An 18628-nucleotide genomic window follows, 5' to 3' on the forward strand; every position below is an offset into this window, starting at 1 on the left:
AGCCGATCCCACTTCTCAACACAGGGGCTGCCATTCCAGCTGTGCGTGGTCATCTGGGCGGCGGCGTGCAGCAACACACGCACTGAGGGGCTGAGACACAGGGCTTGGGGAGACCCTTGGACATGAGAAGGGAGTCTCTCTCCATTCTTTTTGTCGAAACCTGTGCTAATTCTGAAAAGGCCATCAGCTGGCTGAAAACATATGCCTCAGAAGGCACCCCCTCCCACCTGGGGGGAAGAGTCCGGCCCACCCACAATATCTGTGACAGTGACAGGACGCATGAATGGATACGGATCCAGAACCCCAGGTCTTGCTATTCATAGGTTCTAAGACATGGCCAAGATGAGCGTGGTACCTCATCCTTCAAACCAGCAGCTCCCCGAAGATGATGCTTATGGGGACAGGAACTGGTAGGGCTACTCGAAAGAGGCAGCTAAGAAATGTTCGATTGCACACGGGACCCCCTAATACTTGCCCCCGGCAACCTGCCCGTAGCGGGGGCAAAGGCCCGCCCCTCCTGCACACTCACCTCCTTTATGAAAGTTTCCATGACTGACCCCACCTGCCCTGATTCACCCCTTTCCTCTCCCAGGACACGGCTACAGTGCTGTGGGCTTGTCCGTGTGCCGCTTAGTGTCCTTCTGAGGTCTCATGTGGCCTTGCTCTCTCCCCAGCTACACCGTGAGCTCCTTGAGAGCACGGGCCGGGTCTCCGGTTTCTCTCATACCCCTAAAGGCTCGGCACAGAGCTCTGCTCTGCAGAGGGGCCCAGCGAGGGCTGCTGTCTGGCCCTGGCGGTCATATTTCTACCTGAGCGCTGGACTCTGGGGCCCAAGAAGCTCCAACTCAAGTTACACAAGAAGCTGGTTGGCTATAAAATGTGGCCAGCAGGCGGGGTGGCTCACGCCTGTAATCCCAGCACTTTGGGAGGCCGAGGCAGGTGGATCACCTGAGGTCAGGAGTTCGCGACAAGCCTGGCCAACATGATGAAATCCTGTCTCTACTAAAAATACAAGAAAATAGCTGGGCATGGTGGCGGGCGCCTGTAATCCCAGCTACTTGGGAGGCTGAAGCAGGAGAATCGCTTGAATTCAGGAGGCAGAGGTTGCAGTGAGCCAAGATTGTGACACTGCACTCCACTCCTGGACAAAAGGGAAACTCTGTCTTAAAAAAAAAAAAAAAAAAAATGCAGACCCACTTTGCTCAACAGCCCCTAATCCTGTTACCCAAGCGGTGACTGCTGGAGCCTTTCTTTTTTTTTTTTTTTTTTTGAGACGGAGTCTTGCTCTGTCGCCCAGGCTGGAGTGCAGTGGCCGGATCTCAGCTCACTGCAAGCTCCGCCTCCCGGGTTCACGCCATTCTCCGGCCTCAGCCTCCTGAGTAGCTGGGACTACAGGCGCCCGCCACCTCGCCCGGCTAGTTTTTTGTATTTCTTAATAGAGACGGGGTTTCACCGTGTTAGCCAGGATGGTCTCGATCTCCTGACCTCGTGATCCGCCCGTCTCGGCCTCCCAAAGTGCTGGGATTACAGGCTTGAGCCACCGCGCCCGGCCCCTGGAGCCTTTCAAAAGACCTTCCATGTCTTTACAGTGTGATAGAGGCAGCTTCCCCTCCAAGACAGTCTTTCCTATACTGCAGCAGCTTGGAGCAGGTTCAGCTCAGCATAAATGCATAAGCCACCCACCATGGAAACTTACAGCTGTGTCCCAAACGTGGGGTAGGACTCAATCTAATCCGACACATTTTCCATGTGCCATGCACCTCTTCCCGCCCTGAATTGATTTTATAAAGGGGAAGTTTTGTTTTCGTATTTAAGGGGATAAGAATAAACATACACACACACTTATCTCCCCTCCTATACAGCTACTTAAAAGATTTAACAAGTTCACATGGGTATGCTGCCAGGAGAATGGAAACCTCACCATCTTCTTTCCAGCTGAAGCAGCTGGGCTGGCTGCACCATCACAGGTCACCATACTCATTTACTCCCTCATACTCTACCCACAGGGGTGATTTTTGCTGTCGAATTGTCAGTGGTAAAGCGGAGAGAATCCCAGCCCACGTTCACTCTAGACAACCCATGAAGGTAACTTCTTGCCGGGTGCTCTGTGTACAGAGGCAGCAGTGTCTATCAATAGCCCCGAGCTCTCTGTTTCTGCTCCTCCCTCCTTGAGTAAAGGCCACATAACTCGTTTGACAAGCTCTGCCTTCAAATGGGGAGTTGTGGGTGCGATGAAACCTAGTGAAACCTAGTATTCCTGGACTGGTTTCCAGTGAAGTACAGAAAGCTGAGCACCTCAGACTGAATCAGCCTGCATGCCTGTCTCTTTCTCTGAACTAGAACCACCCTCACTCCACCTGACCAAAAGGAAACAAGGAGGAAACACTAAGTGAAAGAGGCATTTATAGAGAAGGAAAGGACCTAGGAGAAAAGCCAGTTTAAAAATCAGGCTGCCATCTTCTACAATATTTATTGTAGGAAAAAAAATCAGGCTTCCTGGCTTCCATCTTCAAAGAAGGAGACTCAACATTTTACAAAAGATGCTTTGTAAAGCAAGTGGCATCCCACCAGGTAGAAATGGCCTCTTCATGGGACCAAAGGGGGCTGGAACTTGTTCGTGTTGTAAAAGTTAAGCTCCCTAAGAGAGCCACACTACAAAGCCATTATGAGTACACACAGTGCCATAAAACTCCAGATTCAAAATTACCAACACTTTAATCAAATACAGGTGCCTACTGCCGAAATCATCACAGAGATAACTGCAGCTTTTGTTTGGCTTCATGTTCTGCCATCTTGGAGTTTCCACTTTAGAAGTCAGTTCTGGTTTGGCCTGTCCAGGAGGCCTGGGAGGAAAGGGTGGGAGTGCCAGAGTCCTGGAAGCATGAGGTTCCTGACCTACTGGCATCTAAGAGGGACTGAGTTTGCAGGCGCAAGTTGAATGTAGACTCATCAGCACTTCTGACAACACAGCTCTAAGCAATCTGGCTGTGCTCATCTCTTTCACAGGCCCTGCTCTGACCACTCGGGTCTTTCTGCTCCTCGGGCGCCCCCTCGCCTGGTTTCCTCTGTTGGAAGCACATTCCTCTGGTGCTCTCTTGGTTCCCTCTTTCTCATCTGTTAAGGAACAGCTGAAATGCCACCTCTTCGAGACATTCGTCTCCATCTAAAGTACCTGTGCTGCACACTCCTCCCCTCACCACCCTCTCGAAAAGCCATTCCCAATAACTAGACTTCAATGTAGTGTAGAAATAACAGCATAAACTTGAAAGCCTCAACTTCTACATTCAAATCCTGACACAGTCACATGGGCAAGTGGCTTAAAGGCCCATGGATCCATTTCTGCATGTAAGGGTAACAACAGTCGCCTCACAAGATTATACAAGTCAGTCCACGGGAAGCACTTAGAATAGTGTCTAGGAAAGGCCGGGCGCGGTGGCTCAAGCCTGTAATCCCAGCACTTTGGGAGGCCGAACGCGCGGATCACGAGGTCAGGAGATCGAGACCATCCTGGCTAACACGGTGAAACCCCGTCTCTACTAAAAAAATACAAAAAACTAGCCGGGCGAGGTGGCGGGCGTCTGTAGTCCCAGCTACTCGGGAGGCTAAGGCAGGAGAATGGCGTGAACCCGGGAGGGGGAGCTTCCTGTGAGCCGAGATCCGGCCACTGCACTCCAGCCTGGGTGACAGACTCCATCAAAAAAAAAAGAATTAAAAAAAAAAAAAAAAAAAAGAATAGTGTCTAGGACAAGGTAAAATGCTAGCTGTTATTTAATTTATAGCACGCAATCCTATCTGAAGTTACCTTGTTCATTATTTATATGCATGCTGTCTCCCCCACCAGCCTGTGATAAATCAAGAACATATAGAAATAAGGCTGGGGGCGGTGGCCCATGCCTGTAATCCCAGCATTTTGGGAGGCAGAGGTGGACGGCTCACTTGAGGTCAGGAGTTCGAGACCAGCCTGGCCAACATGGCAAAACCCCATCTCTATTAAAAATACAAAAATTAGCTGGACATGATGGCCATGCCTGTAGTACCAGGTACTTGGAAGGCTGAGGCAGGAAAATAATGGCTTGAACCTGGGAGACAGAAGCTGCAGTGAGCCGAGATCGTGCCACTGCACTCCAGCCTGGACAACAGAACAAGACTCCAACTCAAAAAAAAAAAAAAAAAAAAAAAACATATAGAAATAAGATGGAGGAAGTTTTGCATTTGGTCTTCTGATTTCCTTGGTGGCCACAACCAATCCCAAATCAGGGGGCACGCTCCCCAAAAGCCCTCACTGCCCACACTCTGACATAATTGAACCCACAGAGTCTGAGCTGCTGCTCATAAGTCTCATGTTTAAACTATGCTTGGAATGTCTGATAGGAACATGCATTTATTTTTAGGCAAGAAAGCTGTCTCCTAAGCTAACCCTGTGGCCTGAGAGCAGGCCGTATTTGGCAAGAACTTCTCTGTGCTGGTTTATTAAAGAGGCCCAAAACTTTCTCAACCCTGAGGTAGCTGCTAAGAGAACTCGGTGTGCTGTGAGTCTTCTATTTCTATAGTCAAAGTTTCTTTCCTGTGAATCTCTGAGGTGTTTCTATAAGGCTGGTAGGAGTCAAGTGTCACCCCTTACCTTCCACAGCTTTCAGCCACAATCTATTACCCAATCATCCCTCAATTGGCTCACAGCTCTCAATGGAGTCGATTCTATCCCATGGTTTGTGCCTCATCAGTGTTAATGAAAGTTACAAAGGGGCTGGGCACGGTGGCTCACGCCTGTAATCCCAGCACTTTGGGAGGCCTAGGTGAGCATCATGAGGTCAAGAGTTTGAGACCAGCCTGGCCAACATGGTGAAACCCCATCTCTACTAAAAAATACAAAAACTAGCTGGGCGTGGTGGTGCATGCCTGTAGTCCCAGCCACTCGGGAGCCTAAGGCAGGAGAATCACTTGAACCCAGGATGCGGAGGTTGCAATGAGCCAAGATCGCACCACTGCACTCCAGCCTGGGTGACAGAGTGAGCCTCTGTCTCAAAAAAAAAAAAAAAAAAAGGTACAAATGGAAAGGCAAAATTAGTTCAAAAAATGGCCAAGAAGGCCTTCCCCTAACTGTTCTAGGTATTTCATCTCACCCCACCACAAGACAGTGTCGGGTGACTACAGCAAACATCCTTGAAAAAGACAACTAGAGACAGCCCTTTCTGCTTTACACAGACCAGTCCTACCACAGTCTTGGCAGTGTAGCTCAAATGATCCAAAAAAAAAAAAAAAAAGTAACTGCTTCACAATCCTGGTGATGTTTACCGTCTGGATACCTTCCAGGACTTGAAAATCTGAATCATGACTGGTTCGCAGACAGCCTGTAAGAAGAGTCGATTCATCTGATTGCCCTTGAACCGGCCTGGCAAGTTGGCTCTTCCAGACATTTTGAATTTTGAAACTGACTGCATTTCATAGGCCAGAACTGGAAGACCACAGAAGTCTTCAAATCTCTGACCCTTCCACATGCAAGTTACACTAGTAACAGCCAAAGAAGCACTTTGTGAAAGCATTTAATATTTTCATCCAATAAACAGTTTAAGGCAAGGTATTTTCTTGAAGAAAAGCAGGGAGTGACAGGGAGAAAAGGATTTGCTGTTAGATTTGGAGTAGGGAGGATGTGGATTTTTTTTAAAAAGTTACTTGTGCTTGGGATTTGTGGGAAACTTTAGAGTTCTTTTTAATTTATCAGTGTTTGTGGAAGTAGGCAAAAGATACAGGCATATTTTGCCCTACTATTAAGAAGTCACATAGCTGAGATTCCAACTCTAAACTCCTAGAGAAAAAAGCACTCTTCTAGGCTACAAAGCCAGCAGCGGCTTTCATGGAGTGCTCTCCTTTTTCTTCTCCCTCTCTCATGCACAAATGCACACTCCTCATCAATAAAATCAACTGGCCCAACTCCTGCCCTGAGGACAGAGGCCCTTCATCCCCTACCTGGCAAGGCTGCTGTGCATGTAGGTATTTTCCTGTGATACCAAGTGGAAGGATCTTTTTTTCTGCCCAGGGGCCTAACACTCCACCATTAGCACTGCCTCTGGTATGAGGGCACTCCCCAAAACAGTAAGTAAGCAACTCAATTTCCATGGTGATAGCAACTAAATACCTTTTACTCACACCCAGATAGAGAGTGATCATAGAATAGTAATTTGTTAACTGAGGCCTTGATGACACTGACTGAGGTCAGCTTCCAGCACTGCCCTTGGCCTTGGTAAAAGGAGGCCTGTCATTTTGCTAAGGCAGGCTATAGACCCACAGTCGTCTTATTGTGACGTCCCCTTCAGGCAACTTCCCAGCATGCCCAGATGCTGAATCACCTGCAAGCTTTGCAAGCTTCCTTCCATAATGCCTCTCCTAACCTCAAACTGGCCTTCACCACCAAAATGAAGTGTATATTTAAAAAAGGAAAAGAAAGAAAGAAAAAAGAAATGCATCTATTTCACTTCCTGCAGTCCCCTCAATCTGGATGACTGTAATTAAGACATTCTTAGAACTGGAATCAGTCATTACTACTCAGGAGGTAAGACATTAAAACTCTTTATCTTGGGTTTTTTGCAGATTGAAAGCCTGGGCAACATAGTAAAACCCAGTCTCTACGAAAAATTTAAAAATTAGTTTGGGCGCGGTGGCTCATGCCTGTAACCCCAGCACTTTGTGGGGCCAAGGTGGGTGGATTGCTTAAGGTCAGGAGCTCGAGACCAGCCTGGCCAACATGGTGAAACCCTGTCTCTACTAAAAATACAAAAATTAGCTGGGTGTCGTGGCGCATGCCTGTAGTCCCAGCTACTCGGGAAGCTGAGGCAGGAGAATCGCTTGAACCTGGGAGGCAGAGGTTGCAGTGAGCTGAGATCGTGCCACTGCACTCTAGCCTGGGTGACAGAGCGAGACTCCATCTCAAAAAAAAAAAAAAAAAAATTAAAATTAGCTGGCCATGGTGGTGCACACGTAATCCCAGCTACTAGGGAGGCTGAGGCTGAAAGATCCCTCAAGCCCAGGAGTTCAAGGCTGCAGTGAGCTATGATCAGGCCACTGCACTCCAGCCTGGGTGACAGTGAGACCTTGTCTCTAAAATTTCAAAACAAAACAAAAACCAAATGTGTTCCCTTTAGACATGGAGAACATAAAGTGGGGTATACTGCCTGCCCTCTGTGCTTCCTCTGATCCACCTAGACTGTGGCTTCCACCCACTCTCAAAAGGCATCAGGGAGGAGAAAAGATGAAAAGAAAAACCCACTAGAAAGCTGGTGACAGACATCACTCAGCCCCACACCTTTTGGGGGAGGAACTTTAAAAAACATAAAACAAACCACAAAGTCTTCTTTATTCCTGCCTGAAGCTGAAGACACAAATGCTATTGTATTGCTGGTGTTCTATACACCATTCAATCACTGCAACACCATCCACGATATTTCCCAAGATGACTTCATTGTGTTCTGCAGGGTACTAACTGCCGCTTCCAACTACTTCTGCCCCATGTGGATAGTTCCACTGGAAGACAAAGAATCTGTTCTGCTCTGATATTAGGAAGAAAAACATTTAAATAAGCCTTGTTAACGCAGCAGGAGGGCACTGCTTTCCTTTCAGGATGGAGGGTTCCAATCCTCTGATGGGGTGGCAGTGTGCTTTCTTCGTGGGAGGGGCCCAACTCTTAAGAAGAAAACTGAAGCCTTAAGAAGAAAAAGTTGGCTGGGCGCAGTGGCTCACACCTGTAATCCCAAGACTTTGGGAGCTGAGACCAGAATGGGCAACATAGCAAAACCCCATCTCTACAAAAATACAAAAATTAGTCAGGCATGGTGGCATGCGCCTCTAGTCCCAGCTACTTGGCAGGCTAAGGTGGGAGGATGGCTTAAGCCCCAGAGGTCAAAGCTGCAGTGAGCCAAGACTGTCCCACTGCACTCCAGCCTCGGTAAAAAGAGTGACACCCTGTCTCAAAAAAAAAGGAACGAAAGACAGAAAAAGAAAGAAAAAAGTTGTGTGAGGAGCAAATGATAAACCCACATTTCTTATAGTTAGCCCTCTGTATCCATGGGTTCTGTATCTATGAATTCAACCAACGATGGATCGAAAATACTGGAAGAAAAAAATGAACGGTTGCATATGCACTGAACACGTACGTATTTTTCTTGTCATTATTCCCTAAACAGTACGGTGTAACAACCATTTACGTAGCATTTAGCATTAGGTTATAAGTAATCTAGAGATGATTTAAAGTATTCAGGAGGATGTGCATAGTTAAAATGCAAATAACACATCGTTTTATCTTACATAAGGAACTTGAGCATCTGTGGATTTTGGTATATAAGGGGGTTCCTGGAACCAATCCCCCACAGATACTGAGAAATGACTATATTTTCAATGTGTCCTGGTTTCTTACAAAACCCCCAAAGCACTAACACTTGAAACTGAAGATGAATCAAGCATCATCCAATCATGAGCCATATGTTCCAGTCTAGTATGGTGGGATGACACACAGAGCCAAGAGGGGCTGTGTGTTCCTGGACAAGGTGCTGCCCTGCCCTCCTCGAGCAGATGAGATCAAGTTTTTTTTTTAAAGTGTGACATGCACACATGGAAAATTTTAAGGATTATCTACACCTTACCCTAAACCTTGAATCGCACTAAGAAAGGTATTTCCTTTGATTCTCTTATAAACCTGATGACTTCAAAGAGAACGTCTCTGCTTGGTGCTGGCAGGTCTTTAACACCTCACCAACACTTGCCAATCCCTTTCTAACAAAGCGAGCAGGTCTCAGGCCTGGGGCCTTTAGTAACCACCTGGAAACAACACTGTTTTGTTTTCAATGTGTTTATTTTTGCAGTTTCCTTCTATTATATTTATGGCCAGGGAAGCTGGGTTTTCCAGTTGCCATACTCTTGTCAGTCTTCCTTTTAAAACTTAAAATGCAAACTGATTCAAAGGAAATTATTATGTGTCTATAAAAGTGGTTACGGAAAATCACAAATGGCTGCAGTTTAGGAAGGAAGGGGATAAGCACAGGGGGACTACTCTGGCTGGGGAGCCACAGGACGGTCCCTCACTCCTGGGAGGGGGGCAGAGAATGGAACTCATCCCAGGAAGGCAGGAGCCAGCACAACAACAGGTGGCAAACAGCAAATCCCACGTAAACTCACTCCACTCGCCTTCAGATAACACTTGCATAAATCACAACCAAGAAAAAGGCCACTGACCTCTTCCAGAGTAAACGCTGTTCAAACTGAAGGGAAGGCAAGCAAGTTACACCAATCAGCTTCTAAGACTTTCCATGGACATTCCAAGTTAATGCCTCTGTTGTTTATGGAGAATGGGGAGGGGAGGGACGTGAAAAAACACAACCAAAAAAGGCACAACACCAAGACAAATGTCTGGGGGATTTTTTTTTTTTTTTTTTGAGACGGAGTCTCGCGCTGTGTCACCCAGTATGGAGTGCAGTGGCGCGATCTCGGCTCACTGCAAGCTCCGCCTCCCAGGTTCAGGCCATTCTCCTGCCTCAGCCTCCAAGTAGCTGGGACTACAGGCGCCCGCCACCACGCCCGGCTAGTTTTTTGTATTTTTAGTAGAGACGGGGTTTCACCATGTTAGCCAGGATGGTCTCGATCTCCTGACCTCGTGATCCGCCCGCCTCGGCCTCCCAAAGTGCTGGGATTACAGGCTTGAGCCACCGCGCCCGGCCATCTCGGGGATTTTTTAAATCGCAGGGAGACCGCTACTTGAATAAAACTTCCCAAGCACTGATGTAAGGATGCTCTTGCCAGTTAAATATATGCAAAGATTTCACTCCTTTTCTTTTTCCTTTTTTTTTTTTTTTTTTTTTGAGACGGAGTCTCACTGTGTCGTCCAGGCTGGAGTGTAGTGGCGCGATCTCAGCTCACTGCAATCTCCGCCTTCCAGGTTTAAGTGATTATCCTGCTTCAGCCTCCCGAGTAGCTGGGATTACAGGGGTGCACCGCCATGCCGGGCTAATTTTGTATTTTTGTAGAGATGGGGTTTCACCATGTTGGCCAGGCTGGTCTTGAACGCCTGACCTCATGTGATCCACCCACCTTGACCTCTCAAAGTGCTGGGATTACAGGTGTGAGCCACCGCGCCTGGACAATTTCACTTTCTGGAGGAGGCAGGATCCTTCTCTGGGTCAGGTGGTTAATTTCTCCCCTTCATAAGATCCTTCTTTAAACAGAGGCTGGAATTTAAAATGATTCTGTTTCTCTTTGATTCATTGAAAGTTACACTCCTTGATACCTGGGATACTGAGTAAAATTCATAGACCTTCTTGAAGAAAAGTTAAGTGATACTTGTGCCACTTTCAGATACTTTATAACAAATTCTGGCGCCTACCCTGCCAACACTATAAAACTAAGTTTCCTTGTAACTTGCTTTGATGTTTCCAAATTTAAACCCATCCTAAAGAAGACTAATGAGCTCTCAAACTACCCAGTGATAGAAAGACTTCTTTCAAATCTCCACGGATGACAGTATTTGTATCTGCTCAAGTAGAAGCTTCCGTCTCTCTTGTAACAGGTCAGTGCTTCAGTTACCACTGCCATTGAATTACCCACTTGCTATCACTTGCCTCTTATTTCCATGAAAAAAGAAAAGGAGGAAAATACTGTTTAAGTTTTACCTTGTTTAAAGGTAACACGAGTGCTTTTGTTATTCTGTAAACTAAATACATAAATGAAGGCAAAGGAAGGAAACAGAGGGAAGGGAACAAAATGTGAATGATGAGAACACGGAGTTCACTAAATGAAGGAATAAAGATAAAGCCGGGAGAAACACTGCTCTAGGATATACTAAGGCCAGGGAAGAGATAAACATGTTGATATTTCAGCTATTCAGAAAACCTGAATGAGCAAGTGATACTAGAGCAAACAGCTGTTCGCTAATTATATTTGCCCTTCCCTTCTGCCCTTCAAAAAAGTAAAAGCAGCAGCAGGGAAATCATTCTTTTTTAAAAGAACAACCCTAAGATCTGGTTAAAGGCTTGTACAATTCCCAGCACAACATAAATCAGTGTAGCAAAAGCTGAAAGTATTCATCTCAACAGTTTCAAATTCCTTGGGTCTTCCCAAATCAATTCTTTTTTGGCTCTATTCTATTTGCTAAATAGCACTGGCAGATAACTTGTGCTACACACTCAGTTCACTCTGAAAAAGGGCGCTGTCTGGCCAAAGTCTGCCATGACTGAAGCATATGCTGAAACGGCAGAACTCCCCACCCCAGAGGCTTAGACTTAAACTTGTCCCTGCTCCCCTCTGTCATCTGATTAAAAGGACGTTTTGAGAGTACAAGACCCCTTTTTTTTTTGGCTTTTTTTTTGAGATGGAGGCTTGCTCTGTCACTCAGGCTAGAGTGCAGTAGTGTGATCTCGGCTCACTGCAACCTCTGCCTCCCAGGTTCAAGCGATTCTCCTGCCTCAGCCTCCTGAGTAGCTAGGATTACAGGCGTCTGCCACCATGCCCAGTTAATTTTTGTATTTCTGGTAGAGACGGGGTTTCACCATGTTGGCCAGGCTGGTCTTGAACTCCTGACCTCAGGTGATCTGCCCATGCCCACCTCAGCCTCCCAAAGTGCTGGGATTACAGGCGTGAGCCACGGTGCCTGGCCATAAGACTCCATTTTAACTGACCTCCCTGACTGTGTCAGAGCTTAATAGCACCAGCACTACCTGGATATTTACACACCACTCTGCCTCCTCCAACACTTCCCCGACAAGGCAGCCCACTTGGGGCCAAGCAGTCAGCTGCCATTAAATGGAAGCTTTTAGCACCAGTTCCAACTGGAGGGTGAGTCAGCTCCCTGCCGCCAAAGTAGCCTCCCTATTGGTCTCAGAAGCCGGAACCAGCAAGGGTGTTTCAAAAGGCAGAGGGCAATCCTGGGCCCACACCCTGAACTGCCTAGGATTAGGTGAGTGGCAGGCACCACTCCAGGGCACCAGCCAGATCTCAACTCTTAGCCAGGTGAGTGTGAGTGACCCTGCAGTCCCAGGCCATCTTCCCATACCCCACCTTTTCTTCAGTCATTAGAAGAGTCAAGTTCTAAAATACATTCTGGAGAGGATGAGGGGAGAGAACAGAGTGCTAGCAGCTGAGTGGCTTCCCCTACCCCTCTTACAAGAGGACAAACAGAGTATACTTGCCTCTCACACATATTTACACAGTCTTTTTTCTAGATAACAGTTGAGTTTAAGTTTGGTTCCTTTTTTTTTTTTTGTAAGTGTGTTATTCAATTTTGAAAACTGTTAGTCTTAGCCAGATCCTAAGAGGCAAGCAATTAGAGTAATGGAACAAAATAACAGATGGCTACTTTGGGGCCTCCATTATCAGCCTTTAAAAAGAAAAAAAAGGCCAGTGCGGTGGCTCAAGCCTGTAATCCCAGCACTTTGGGAGGCCGAGACGGGCGGATCACGAGGTCAGGAGATCAAGACTATCCTGGCTAACACGGTGAAACCCCGTCTCTACTAAAAAATACAAAAAACTAGCCGGGTGATGTGGTGGGCGCCTGTAGTCCCAGCTACTCGGGAGGCTGAGGCAGGAGAATGGCGTAAACCTGGGAGGCGGAGTTTGCAGTGAGCTGAGATCCGGCCACTGCACTCCAGCCTGGGCGGCAGAGCAAGACTCCGTTTACAAAAAAAAAAAAAAGAAAAAGAAAATCTACTTTAAGAAAATATCTACTTTAAGGCCGGGCGCGGTGGCTCAAGACTAATCCCAGCACTTTGGGAGGCCGAGATGGGCGGATCACGAGGTCGGGAGATCGAGACCATCCTGGCTAACACAGTGAAACCCCATCTCTACTAAAAAATACAAAAAACTAGCCAGACGAGGTGGCGGGCGCCTGTAGTCCCAGCTACTCGGGAGGCTGAGGCAGGAGAATGGTGTAAACCCGGGAGGCGGAGCTTGCAGTGAGCTGTGATCTGGCCACTGTACTCCAGCCTGGGCGACAGAGCGAGACTCCGTCTCAAAAAAAAAAAAAAAAGAAAAAGAAAAACAAGACAGGGCGCAGTGGCTCACACCTGTAATCCCAGCACTTTGGGAGGCCAAGGCAGGCAGATCACTTGAGGTCAGGAGTTAGAGACCAGCCTGGCCAACATGGTGAAACTCTGTCTCTACTAAAAATACAAAAATTAGCCAGGCATGGTGGCACACGCCTGTAGTCCCAGCTACTTGGGAGGCTGAGGCAGGAAAATTGCTTGAACCTGGAAGGCAGAGGTTGCAGTGAGCCAAGATCACACACCATTGCACTCCAGCCTGGGCAACAAGATGAAACTCCATCTAAAAAATAATAATAAAAATGAAATTCATGCATGTTAACACTATGACCAAATCTTAAGAGTTTAAAGATTGCGTTAGTACCAATAAACTTTACATTTTTTATTCTTTTGGAGAAAGGTAGCTAATGTTCACGAGTATGAAACAAAATCAAATAAGCACGCATGCTATATATGTATTACATATAACACACACACACACACACACAATATTAAAGAACCACTCACAATGTCTAAAAAGACCCAAAAAAATCCAAAGTAAATAAATAATTTGTCATTGCTATAACTGAAAGCAACAAATACTGAATATAGATACTCACTGCTCAGTTGCTAGTTGCCCCTTACTATCCATTCTTTGTATTGGAAGCATCAAATTTTAGGTAGACTCCTGGCCTCCAAAAAAGAAAAACTACTACACTTCTCAAGTTAAACAAAGATACAAAGTTCAAAATGAGGAGGCTTCTTTATCCTTATCCCTCTACCTTCTTTTTTTTATTTTTTGAGCCAACTGTCTTGCTCTGTCGCCCAGGCTGGAGTGCACTGGCATGATCTCGGCTCACTGAAACCTCCACCTCCTGGGTTCAAGTGATTCTCCTGCCTCAGTCTCCTGAGTAGCTGGATTACAAGGGCGTGCCACCACACCTGGCTAATTTTTTTNAAAAAAAAAAAAAAAAAAACAAAAAACCTTTCAAATAATTAACTCATACCTAATACAGTCCTCTGAGCAACAAGAGCAAAACTCAGTCTCCAAAAAAAAAAAAAAAAAAGGCCAAAGGTCAAGGTTGAAACACTGAGGCCCCTGAAATAGTGATGTTTCAATGAACACGGAAACTCAGCAAGTGAGGCATTTCTTCTTGCTATAATGAGATTTGGCATAACCTTCAAGAGATCTTACCCTTCCAGGACAACAGAGGGTGATGAGGTTACCCAGGCCACTTTTAGAAACTGGGAGAGGGAACTGTGGCCCAGAACTGTAATTGCTCAAGAATTTGCTCAAAGACCAGAACAACGCTTCTCCACCCTGCCAGGAGCATGTTCACGGCCCTCTCATGTAAAAACTGTTGCATGACCTACTTATGGATTACGGGGTCCCTAGAAGTCAGAGCAAAGGGCTTCCAAGCAGAAATGAGACACACGTCTCCTCTGATTTGGGCCAACTCTTGCTTAATTCCTAGAAGAATTCCATTCTACCCACTTTGAGGGCCTACAGCTGTTCTGGATACATAGTTTTTTGGAGTATGCATGTACAGAACTCCCAGGACTGTCACTCCTCCTGTGCCCAGTGGTTCAGCCTTGGAGAGGCAAGAAGGGCAATCTGTCATTCACTAGAGCAACACTGCAACGTAGAAAAAACCCAGCCAGTCCAGGTGCGGTGGCTCATGCCTGCAATCCCAGCTACTTGGGAGACTTAGGCAGGAGAATCGCTTGAACCCAGGAGGCAGAGGTTGCGGTGAGCCAAGATCATGCCTGGGCAACAAGAGCAAACCTCCGTCTCCAAAAAAAAAAACCAAAAAAACACCCAGCCAGCCTGGGAGCGCGGGATGTTTCTTAGTAGGAAGGTAGAGAGCCACACAGATTGGGGTACTCCTTTCCATTACTCCTTGCCCCATTTCAGAAAGGATCCCTACCCTATAACGGGAAAGGGCACAGAGGTGAAGCATAGTTTCCCCCACAGAGCAGCTAAGGGTAAATATTTGCTGGAGGAGGTGTAAAGCAGGAGTTACTAGAATCGGGCCCTGGTTGAGACACAAAAGCAGATGGTATTAGGGGACGCTGTGAGCCACCCTCTTCCCTCAACCCTGCCCGGCCCCGGAGGAAGGAAGCTGGGAGGTAAGAGAATGACACATGGCAGCAAGGCTTGGAGGTTCCGGGGAGTCCTGGTTTCCGTCCAGGGCCCGAATGGTGCCCCAGCCTCACCCTGTGAGCAAGGGACACTATAACTATGAACAAAGCCCACACCCTAACTCTTGGGAGGGAGTGGAACCGGCTCGCAAAAGGAGTCACTTGGGGAGTGGCAGAAGACAGGAAGGGAGAGAAAAGGAAGGTCTCCCACCCCTATCACCTGAGAAAAAAGGGTGAAGGGTTCATTTTCTCCAGCACCTTCAGCTGCAGAAGACAAAGCCTAGACGTTCTCAAAACCACCACTGTAGACCCTGCTCCCTCCCAACTTTCCAGGTCTCTTGGCAACTCTTAACCTTTTCCAACCTGGCTCTGCCTCGGGCAATAAATTATTGTTGAGACTCCAGAACAGATCTCGCCTTCCCCTCAAAAAGCGAATTTATGCCAACTATCACAACATGTCCACTCTGCGGTAGGTGGGGCCACGGATAAGGACACCACTCCCACCAAGCCACTGACATCCCCCCTCAGTTACTACGGATGAGGAAATTCAAGCAACGCTGGTAATGGATCCAAGGTTATGCCTGGCCCCACCTCAGGCTGCCTTGGAACAGTTGCTCTTTCCACCCTTCCCACCCTTTCCCCTCCAGCCTGGGCTAGGCTGCCTGTGCCGAGCTCCTGGCTACTAACTCACGCCCTCGAGAAGCTTCCAGTCACTCCCCACTCTGCCAGCTCACCACTCAAAGCCCTGTAGTCTGTTCCTGAAAAATCTCCACCAAACCCACTCTCCCAAACCTTCAGAGCCCTGTCCAAAGTCCCACCTCTACACACATCCCTCTTTATTAACAGAATCACCGCAGGGACCCCTCGGACCCCTTCGCATTTTGCAGATAACAAAACTGCATGGAGAGTTCAAGGGTCTTGTCCAAGGCCACAGAGCTAATCAGTAACAAATCTGGAAAGAAAATCCAGATCTCCAGATCCCACGAAATGCTTCCAACTTCAAGTACCTCCCACCCATTTCACACACAAAACTTCTGAACAACCCCTTCCCCACACACACCCACTCACCACGCTCCTTCCTTTAGCTCTTTCTGCACACTCAGAGCTTCCCCCTCAACCACACTGCATTACCCCCCCACACACAGACACCGACACCTCGCTTGGGGATCCCATTCCACTTCTGATCACCTTTTCACTGCTCTGGGGCCCTCCCGAGTTGCTCTCCCCCCACCCCAAAAACAGTGCCACCTGAAAACAGTCTCTGCTTCAGGATCCCTTCACCTGCCTGCGTTCTCTTCCGAAAAAGACACAATTCTTCCTGGACACTCTCACCGCTTCCTCCCCAAACTCCTTATTCTCCCTGCACGACACACACACGCTCTCTAGTCCTGGGACTGCACCTCCAGGAGCCAGCGCCCCTTCCCCACATTCCTTTCTCAGTCTATCCATTACGCATTCCCTTTCTAATGAGACTTTCATTTTCCTAAACGAACCTCCCTCCCATTATCCACCATTCCAGCTCACACTCCCTCCCACCGATCTCACCTTCTCCCTCTACACTTCCTCACTCTCTCCAACGCTTTAGCTTTTCAGCTTCCCATCAATTCTTCAGAAACCCCTCCCCAAATTATCCCCAAACACTCTCCGTATACCCCCCACTTCGGCTTCTCCATCCCTCATCAATTCCTCTTATTCCTATCTCTCAATATTCTCTTCCCTTTGGAACAGGGCACCCCAAATAAATCTCACCCCCTTCAAAAACGTCTCATTCACGGGCCCCTTAACTTCTTCCTTCCGCACCCCACCCTCCTCAGACCCTGTCCTGGCACCTCTACCTTCCTTATACCCTAAGCCCATGTCTTTTCATGCCCAATTCTACCCTTAGCCCCTCTGTTTTTACCTTCCCAGCCTCCCTAGTCCTCCCACCCGTCTTCAGACCCCACAATCTCCATTCCATCCTCACACTTGATTCTTCATCCCCTTTAGAACTCCCCCAACCTGAGGCTCCCCCAATTCCAATCTCCTTCAGATCTTTCTGCTCTCCAAAATAACCAACCCCTCCACACTCGAGCTCCTCCTCACACTTCCCAGACCCAGAAATTCCCTTCCAAGCCTCCCGTGATTCTCCTCCCAGCACCTCCAACCCATGCTCGGACCCTTCAAGCCCGCCTCGGATCCCAGTTCCATTTCAGCTTGCCCAGTCATCTCCTCGGTTTCCCCTAATGGCACGCCCAGACCCTCCAAATCCTTCATCGGGCTTCCCGATTCCTTTTTTTTTTTTTTTTCCCATATTCCCCACCCGGACGCCAATTCTCTTTTCAGATTCCCAATTCCTTCCTCGAGCTCGGCTATTCCTTCTCAGGACTCCAATTCCCTTCCTGGACCCGCCTATTCCTTCTCGGGACTCCCCCGTTGCCATCACAGACGCTCCAGTTACCTTTCAGGACCTCCTACCCCTCCCCAGGCCCCCTCGGAAAAGCCCCTCCAGCCCGTCCGGCCCGCGGGCCGCGCACCTTGCGCTGCTGCTTCTCCCAGGCCGGGTCCAGCAGCAGGTCCCGGTCCCAGTCGTCCTCCTGGGCCATGTAGTCGCCCATGCTGCCCCCGCCGCCAGCGCCATTGCCCGCGCTGCTGGGGCCGTACTGGTACGACTGGTTCGCCGCGTGGTAGTCCACCATTCCGCCGCCTCTCGCTCGCCCACCAGCCTGTCCGCTCCCGCCTCAGCTCCCGCCCCTCTGCCCGAGCCGCCGCAGCTGCCGCCGCTTCAGCCGCTTCAGCCCGCCCTCCGCCCGCGCCTGCGCACTGCCCGCCGCGCCTGCGCACAGCGCCGAGGTTGCCGCCCTCCCGCGCGCGCCCGCCTGCCAAACCTGAAAAGGCACCAAGGCCGCGCTTGGGAGCTTGGCGCCTGCGCAGAGTCCCCCTTCCTCGCCACCCGACTCAGCCCGGGTGCGAGCCACGCCCCCTCTCCTGCGAGAACGCGCGCGTCGTTCGCGTGTGGGCGGGGCCAGAGTCTTGAATGATTCATAAAGGCAGGCCCCGCCATCGGGCCTGAACTAGCTCGGGCTTGGAATGCACTGCACCGGGTTCCCATTCAGGGACACAAATTCAACAAATATTTATCGAACACCCACTTGTACCAGACTATGTTTTACGCAGGCACTAAAAACAGAAAAAAATCCCGACCTTCATAAAACTACCTTCTAGTGAAGGGAGCCACATGCACACAAATCTATTTTTATTTTTAGTGCAGTGGCGCGATCTCGGCTTACTGCAACCTCCGCCCCCCAGGTTCAAGCAATTCTCCTGCCTCAGCCTCCCGAGTAGCTGGGAACACAGGCATGCTCCACCACGCCCGGCTAATTTTTGTATTTTTTTGGTAGAGACAGGGTTTCACCATGTTGGCCAGACTGGTCTTGAACTCTTGAGCTCAAGCGATCCTCCGGCCTCAGCCTCCCAAAGTGCTGGAATTACAGGCGTGAGTCACCGCGCACAGCCAA

The 18628-nt window shown here is 48.5% G+C and overlaps 1 protein-coding gene across 5 annotated transcripts in view; it reads right to left on the bottom strand.

Annotated features, from left to right (window-relative positions):
- ACTN4 (actinin alpha 4) overlaps nucleotides 1–17939 on the bottom strand; it is an 87687-nt gene extending 69748 nt beyond the window's left edge. For all 5 annotated transcript variants that reach the window (XM_025367586.1, XM_025367589.1, XM_025367585.1 and 2 more), the window contains exon 1: nucleotides 17648–17939. In XM_025367586.1, coding sequence (XP_025223371.1) covers nucleotides 17648–17809 — 162 coding nt within the window. In that variant the 5' untranslated portion in view covers nucleotides 17810–17939. The remainder of the gene's footprint in view (nucleotides 1–17647) is intronic.
- Between the last annotated feature and the right edge of the window lie 689 nt (nucleotides 17940–18628).

The sequence above is a fragment of the Theropithecus gelada genome, chromosome 19 (genome assembly GCF_003255815.1).
Source record: "Theropithecus gelada isolate Dixy chromosome 19, Tgel_1.0, whole genome shotgun sequence".
Lineage (NCBI taxonomy): Eukaryota > Metazoa > Chordata > Mammalia > Primates > Cercopithecidae > Theropithecus > Theropithecus gelada.